The 8,137-nt window shown below is 46.4% G+C and overlaps 1 protein-coding gene across 1 annotated transcript; it reads right to left on the reverse strand.

Moving 5' to 3' along the window:
- Positions 1-4,129: 4,129 nt before the first annotated feature.
- A1bg (alpha-1-B glycoprotein) lies at positions 4,130-7,824 on the reverse strand. Its single transcript, XM_021184335.1, has 7 exons — positions 7,783-7,824; positions 7,671-7,706; positions 7,278-7,586; positions 6,670-6,942; positions 6,181-6,477; positions 5,425-5,721; positions 4,130-4,693 (listed from the first exon to the last, which is right to left on the reverse strand). The coding sequence occupies exons 1-7, from the start codon at positions 7,814-7,816 to the stop codon at positions 4,401-4,403; spliced, it is 1,539 nt and encodes a 512-aa protein (XP_021039994.1). The 5' UTR covers positions 7,817-7,824; the 3' UTR covers positions 4,130-4,400.
- Between the last annotated feature and the right edge of the window lie 313 nt (positions 7,825-8,137).

Here is an 8,137-nt window from a genome sequence, read left to right on the forward strand (position 1 = left end):
AGAGAGATGACTGTGTTCTGTGGTACAACAGAATATTACTAGGGCTGATGAAGTGGTCTTTTGATAAGGTCTTGCCTCTGATCACACTAACTCTGATTTCAAGCCAGCAGCAGTCATGACATGCCTAGAGGATGGAATCTTGCCAACAATTTCACTGATGAGGTTGCATCTCACCATCTTTCTAAACCCATCAGGGTGAACAATGGAAAATACATATTTTGGATGATCTTAGGAACTGAGACACCAGTCAGTAGCAGAATTCAAGTTATGAAGTACAATAAAAAATGCATTCATGTTTGGGGGTTCCTAAGACCAAAGAGTTCAACATGGTTCTTTCAGAAACCATGTTCACACATCAGGTTGGGGGTTTTTTTGTCCCCTCTCTATTTTCCTTTATTCTGTGACTTGGTCCATTTTTCTTCTAATTTCTCATAGTTGACAATGCCCTGCTATGGAGGTAATGAAATAGTATGTTTTATTACCAATCCTGGATGTTACTTCACAAAATGCGCTGAGAGAAAGGGCTGTGAAGTTGAGTAGCTGAGTGCACACCATGTCTTGGCACAGGGCTGGATCCTAAGTTCCAGAGAAAGAGCTAAGAATGATTCCAACCATTACACTAGCTTAGGAAACCCAGTGACTTTCTGATTCTGGCTCTTGGGGCACTTGTTAGAATGAAAGTGACAGAGTAGAACTTCTTGAGTTGTTATGACCTTGGGTAACTGTACTTATACACAAAGACAGACTTGATTAAGGGTTAAAACCTTACCAGAGCTTACTGGCCTCTTCTTGCCCAGGGTAACTTGGCTCCAGGAAGAAGTAATGAAGCTTTGCTCTTCATCAAACACCATGGAGGAGCAGCTTCTCCTCAGCCCTAGTTCAGAAATAGAGGACTTCTCTGACACACCCAGTCCATTGTTTTCCAGGATTTGGAACATAATTACTTAGCTTGAGCAAGCACTGGGACTATGCTAAGTATTATTAACTGTTCTTTCTTTCAGGGGATGGGTGGTACCTCTGTCCCTTTCTGGATCCTAAAGATGGCCACTATTCTTCCAATTTTGCCTCTAGCAAGCTTGGATCAGTGCCCTGTGGTCTGTACCAAGCCACTCCTTGGTAGGGTCATTATCAGGACCTCTCCAACCATATGGGGAAGGGTCTCAGACTCCTGCTCACTCTGTGGCAGAGGAAATGAATGTCACCAGGCCCACCTCCTTAGCACAGTTGTAAATATTTGCAAGACATAGAAGAAGCTCATGATAATTTAGCTCATGTAGTGTCCCAGGAAACAGGATATGTTCTCTCCCACGTGTTAATTTCACCCTTATCACAGCTCCATAAGGTAGATAAGCTTGTCCTCATTGTAGCGAAGAAAAGTGAAGACCCACAAGTTTGTCCCACTTTCAAATCTAGGATGCTTGTCCCATACCACACCCATGCTCTCTGTGGACACAATGGCACACCTGCTTTATAGTAAGGCTGTCCCATCAGTGTGTGTCACAGCCTCACACCAAGCCCTACTTCCTCTGTAAACCTTTTCTATGCTTAGAGTTTGGCCCTGTGAAGAATAGCCCAAAGCTGTCCTGTTCTGTTTTGCTTTGTTTGTTTTTGTTTTGTTTTGTTTTGTTTTGTTTTGTTTGTCCTGGTTTTTATGTCTTCACAGTAGCACTGGGCACAGTGGCACATGACTATAATCTCAGTGATTTGGATGCTGAGGCAGGAGGATTAATTAGGCAGGTAAGGCATTCAAAGCTAGCTGGGGATGTGGTGTGAGATCCTGCCTCAAGACACAAACAAAATGTCATCCATGGGATCTCCTGTGTCTGGGTTCACAGAGCAAATGAAAGACAGGATGAGTTAATGAGTTTAGGAGAGGTGCCTTGGGCTGGTGGTAGGTGTTGGGATCAAAAACAGCTCTGCTGTTTGTTAACTCTGCATTTTGAGAGATGTGTTTAGTGTTTATTCATCTCTAAATTTGGAATAATAATATTAGGTGAAATGGTTGCTGTCTTCTAGAATTTCTGTTTTTTCCTTCACATCTACAGCTATGCCAGGAATCAACAATGCTTAAGACGTATTATGAAGTGTTCAAGGTATTCAAGATGGAGGCTTGATTACACAACTAACCAAGTGCATAGCCCAGTAAAGATCAAGAGGCAAAATCCAACCACCGCTCTGGACGCCATATCCTCCACTAGGAGCTCCACACGGATGTTGAGCTCTGAGTGGAAGGGCTCAGGCCATCAGGAGGTATAAAGGCAGGTGTAGTTGCACATATGTTGGGGATCCACAAAATAGAGCACCAGGCTATAGGTGCTCAGTACTCAAAGTGTCCTGTAGGGCACAAATTTGCCATCATGCAGCAGCTCTGTGGTGACCCCAGGTATGTCACTCTGACAGCACAGACAAATCATCATGACCAGCAGGCACTTTATCCATTCATAGAGCCTGGAGCTTGGTGGTGGGGGTGGCCCTAGTACAGTGTGAGGGATAGTACTCAGTTTGCGGCATTTCCTATAAGGCCCTATGGTGAGCTTACTCCTTTTGCACTGCACACTAGGAATCAGGCAACTCTCTCTGTTGCTTTGCTCCTTGGGCATCTAGCTAATGATGTCTGTATCTTCTCTAGGTGTGCAACTTCCCAGCATCACAAGGGCTATCAATCTCCCAGGCTTTGACCTGTTCCAGGGCTTCTCTGGCTCCCCAGAGAGGTGAAGAGACCTTTTAGGAAACTGCTTCTGGCAGAAGCACAGTTCAAAGCTCTGAGGTCAAAATGGTTGCTATCACTTAGAATTTCTGTTTTCTCCTTCACATCTCAAGCTACATCAGGAGTCAACAACTCTGAAGAGTATCATGCGACCTATTATGTTTTTTAGGTGTTTAAAATGGAGGTCAGTGCACAGGCCCTGAGAGCTCATTAACATTCTTGCTCTGCGTCTTAGGCTATGAGTATATTTTACTCTGCAGCCCACTGCACTTAACTAAACTCTATTTAGTCCTTCATTATTAGATGTGTATATGTGAGTGTGTGAGAGTGCAAGGTTGTGTCTATGCAAATCAGAGGGTAATTTTTCCGTTTCTCATCTCATCCTACCATGTTGAGGCAGGATGTGTCTTCCTTGTGGTCACTCTGTCCTCCAAGTCTGTGGTCTGTTCTCCTTTCTCTCCTCCATCTCACTATAGGAACAGTGGGATTATAGATACATGCCACTTATGTATTGCATCCTTCTTATTTATTTATTTTATTGCAGAGTCTAGGTATCAGCTGAGGTTGTGACACTTGTGGGGTAAGAGCTTTCTCATTACATATTTGCCCTGTCCTAGGCTGTATATTCTTTAAGAACAGGGACCATGTATTGTTTGTCTTTGAGATCATCACTAACAAAATTGACCTCTCAATTTTTCTAATCTTCCAATTAGAATTTGTTGGTTATAAAAAAATTAATGAATGAAATGATTCTTCATATTTAAAGCCTGAGTCAGTATTTTAACATCTAAGTAAGAGATGAAAAAAGAGCCCCCTCTGAACAAAGGCACTGAAGGATCAGTGGTCACAGGGAGACATAGTTTATTTGGGGACCATGAGCATTGGGGTTTTGGTGGGGTACACAGTAAAGAGGCAGGGTGGTTTTGAGTTGAGGGTCCTAGTTCTGCCTCAGGGTTCAACTCTTCAGACCTCAGTCTCAGGCTCCACTGAGGCCTGAAGAGAACAAAATACTGGCTCAGCTCTGAAGATGTTTTGCTGTTTTGATTTTTTCCAGTTGAGTTACTTCAGACAATGAATTGATTTAGACACACTCTGATGCCATCCATCAGATTATATTTGTAAAATATAAAAACACAGCCAGAACCCTTAGTGTAGTATTTTCTAACTTACTGCTAGGGTAGGCACAGACCCTTCCAAGCTAAGATAGATTTGGTTAGAGCTTCAAGCTGCATGTATACACAATGCTGGAAGAGGAAGAAACGCTTGGGAGCTATGAGACAGCCCAACAGAGATTGGTTTTTACCTTTATATCCTTAGGATCTAAACCTGAGCCTCTTCCTCTTTCCAGACACCATATCCCAGGCCTGGAATAACATCCTCCTGGATCTGCAGCTACCTTAGATGCACAAATGAAAGGCATGCTTTAAACAAATTTTTACTTGACCTTTATTAAGTCCAGAGAAAATGAAGTTATCTTACATTGGGAAGAATGGGTATTGTACCTGTCTTGAACCCTTTCCAAGAACACTTTCTTGTGTCTGCAGCCACATTAGCCGCCTAGACAAAGAAGTGGCTTCATTGACTCAGCAAGTTGCCACAGGGCCTTTCCACACCGACCTTGGTGAAGCAATTAGCCAGTGTACAGCTCTGGAAATATTAAGAACCCAAAACCCCAAACACAGCTCAGGAGAGCCTAACCTTCTACTATAACCTCCACAGGGTCGCTGATCCCTGACTCAAATGTGAAGGGCGGCAGGGCAGTATAGCGGCAGCTGTAGTTGCCTGCATGTTGGGGACCGACGAAGAGCAGCTTCAGGTAAGCTGAGGTGCTTCTTGTGGAAGCCACCGCGAAGGGTGTTTTAAAGCCCTCACGTACCAGCTCCATGCTGACCCTAGGCACATGGCCGTGGCATCGAAAGATGGCTTCCTGACCCAGATGTACTGTGCTTTTCCACAGAGCTTCCAGCCTTGGCTTGGGTGGTGGCCCTGTAAAGGAGGATGGTAATGACGTTGTGGCATCTCCGGCCAGAGCAGTCCCTATGTTGGATCTGCTCTAGGTACTTCTTTTATGCCATCACTCTGAGTGACACAGCTCCCTCTCCTGCCTTGTGTCATAAGTGCTGGTGTGGGAACATCTGCATCTCATCTAGGTATTTAACATCCAAAGTCACAAGGGTTGTGGGATCTCTCTGGCCTTGGCCTGTCCCATGGGGTATTTCAAAGGGTACCCAAAGTTTTGAAGCTGTGAAGAGTCCTTTCAGAAAAGTACTTCTGGCAGAAGCACAGTTTAAAAGTCTGAGGTCAGAACTTAGGTCTGGGCCAGACTTCTGATCCAATAACCCCACGACCTTTAGAGTTCTATAAAAATCAGATATTAACTCAAAGGTAGTCAATGGTATGAGTGGCTCTGAGATACAGGCATCATCGGGAAACTGAGGCATGGGAAGGTGCATTTGAACATATACACAACCCCCTTGGATCCTAATACCATTGAACTCCTTTGGACCAGTGGCCTTCCAGCTCAAAGGTTGGGAATCAAACCAGATTTGCATGTTTCACATTTGGGGAAGGCCTCTTCAAGGTTCTCAAAGCCCAATACTTCATTAAGGTATAACCCGGAAAGGATGGCTCCTCACAGATCATAACACAGGAATACTGGTCCCTATGTAAGTAACCCTCTGTTCCTCCCACCCTCGTGGTGGCCACTTTTAGCTCACCATTCACCCGCAGCTCCACAGGCTCACTGGAAGAAGATCCTGAGAATGGCGGTGCCTGTTCCATGTAGATACAGCTGTAGTTTCCAGAGTCTATTGTTGAGATATCGTGCAGCTCAAAGACAGCTTCGGTCCCAGACGAATTCTGCGTTTGTACCACAACTAAATCCGGTTTGCCCTGGCGTTGCAGGCCAAAGCGCAGGCCGGATACGGGTGCAGTACATCGAAGTTGCACGGTTGAACCAGGCTCAAGGTCCCTACTCGATGGCTCTGCAGTAAGTACCGGGGCTTGTAGAGTCTCTGTGAAGGAGAAAACATGTTGGCTCAGCCTGAAGACATGGCAGGGGCCCTGTACATGTTCCAGCCTGTGCTCCAGCTAAGCATTCTGCTTAAAGTGACCTCCCTACTCCCTCTTTTGCCTGCTTCTGAAGGGCACCATAAGGCAGCATTGCTTAATACCATGCCATCCCTTCAACATCCCAGCCCTGCCAGTCTGTTGACAGCCAGCAAGTCCACTTCGTTCCTGCTAGGATACAGGGAGGGGTGGAGCCCCATTGAAGTCTGGGCCAGACGTTTTGGTGACCCAATTCTTTCCAGGGTTCCAGGTTGCTGTATTAATTGTCCTACTTAAAGCTTGGGAAGCCAACGCTAAATAGGCTCAATACGTTCATATTTGGAGGTTCTGTTTTGGGATCCCCATTCTGCTCACTTCAGACCATCATCTTTGCCTTTCAAAGGTCACCCTGTTAGGAAACTTACCATCACTCCACATTAACTCTATGGGCTTGCTGTCCTCTGACCAAACGTGCATGTATTTGTGCATCCGGTAGCGGCAGGTAAAAGGACCTGGGTTATCCAGTTCCTTCAAGTTCACATAGTACAGGATAGCATCTCTGGTGGGGCTAAACCCATGAATTTTCAGCACCTTCCCTCCTTGCCTGAGTTGGAATTCAGCTGCATTCCGAGGAGCTTTGCAGGCAAGGGTCTCATATGTCTTCTGGGGGTAGATCATTAGGTAGTTTCCCATCAAACACAGAGTGGGTGGAGCCTGTGAGGCTGCAAGCCAGGGAAGAGCACTGAGTGAGGAGTCCAGGATACTCTGCTTTGTAGGGTCGCACTGAGAGCTTCCCTCTGTTCAGCCCCCAAACTTCTGACATTCTGTGACAGCTCAGGAGCAACTGGCTTATCTTTGGACACTACGTGTCAGGTCTTACACAAAGCTTTTCAGTATTGGGCTTTAACACTCACCATACATCTTGATGGTCACAATATCACTGGGCTCAGAGGGTTCACCTGCTGCATGGGTTAGGTAGCTGCAGCTGTAGTTGCCAGGCTTGTAGATTAGAAAGCCAGCTGTTCCCTTGTGCTGGACATCAGGTTTCTGGAAGCCATCCACTCCTTCCTGCCTCAGCAGGTAGGTCACACCCCGCAGTGCAACCTGGCACATCACGTATACAGGCAGGCCACCAGGTGTGATCCAGTCGACTGGATCAGCATGAGCTGAGGGCCGAGGCAAGGGCTCTGTGGGTGGGAGAGGGGATATAGGTGAGTGCCTCAGTCTTATTGCGGGAGACTCTGAGATTATACACTCTAGATTCAGAAAATAGAAGGAGTCAGGGCCAGCCAGAGCAAGGGAAGTGGGGTTGAGCAAGAGAAAGGGTACAGAATACTATTCTGTGACGGGTGGGTCCCAAGAACTCAATGGAATTCACCACTTACAAGCCTCTAGGGACCAAATAAACATGTCCGCTTGATAGAGGATTGAACTGAAGCAAAGAGATAGCAGGTCAGGTGGATCGAAGCTTCTCCGTCTCCTTTCCCCGACTGCCTCCTGACCCAGTTATCACCTTGCTTACCTTTCCCTGTCACCTCCACAGCATTGCTTAGCATGGTCCACTTGTTCAGCGCTGGCAAGTGGATGTCAACAGGGGGCTCCACGCCACATCTGCAGCGGTAGATGCCACTGTTGTTACTTGTAATGGCCCCGAGGGAAAAGCGGTATGACAGCACCTGTGTCTCAAGTCGGACTAGACTCTGGAACCACCCGTTCTGGATCAGCTCGAAGACCTTAGTTGGCAAATCAACTGCACACACCAGGGTCAGGTTTGCCCAGGGTTCCAACAGGGACTGAGGCTCTGCCCATAGTTTAGGTTCACTGCCAGAATCTGGAAAGCAAAGGAGTCAGGGTTAGCTTGCAGCTTTTAGAAAAATGGGGTTCCCCGTAACCCATAGGCCATTGCTCAACTTACCGAGCATTAGAGTATTCACTGGGCCCAGAGTGAACCCTGTAGAGATAACAGTGTGTGAGTCTCCATTCATACCACACCTGCCCCAAAAGTTCTAGATCTCAGGACATCTCACCCCAGAGCATCAGTACAGTAGCCCACAGAGACATGGCAGGTCTTCAGTTCAGCAGGAGTGTCTGTAGGGAGCATCCGCGGTGGCAAATTAATCTGAGGCCCTGACCTTGTACTTTGTTTGCCCTTCCTGGAAGGTAGGGGCAGAGAGGCAGCTGCTTGGCATGGGAACAGCGGGGATTCAGCAATAATGCTAATCAATAATAATGCGTAATTATCAAGGCAAACTGATAATAACAGTAAAACCCTTTTATCCTGTCCTGACAAGAGCCAGGTGTGAACACATGTCAGATCTGTCACTGACCCATGGGGACACTCTCACCCAAAGAATGAATCCTCCTTTATCACTTTGGAAGGTT

Source organism: Mus caroli, chromosome 15 (assembly GCF_900094665.2).
Source record: "Mus caroli chromosome 15, CAROLI_EIJ_v1.1, whole genome shotgun sequence".
NCBI classification, from domain to species: Eukaryota; Metazoa; Chordata; class Mammalia; order Rodentia; family Muridae; genus Mus; species Mus caroli.

Excerpts from the sequence above, each read along its gene's own strand:
- A1bg (XM_021184335.1), bottom strand. The coding sequence starts at position 7,816 with ATGTCTCTGTGGGCTACTGTACTGATGCTCTGGG. Across the intron at positions 7,707-7,782 it reads TACTGTACTGATGCTCTGGG|GGTTCACTCTGGGCCCAGTG; the intron begins GTGAGATGTCCT and ends TTATCTCTACAG. Across the intron at positions 7,587-7,670 it reads AGTGAATACTCTAATGCTCG|ATTCTGGCAGTGAACCTAAA; the intron begins GTAAGTTGAGCA and ends TTTGCTTTCCAG.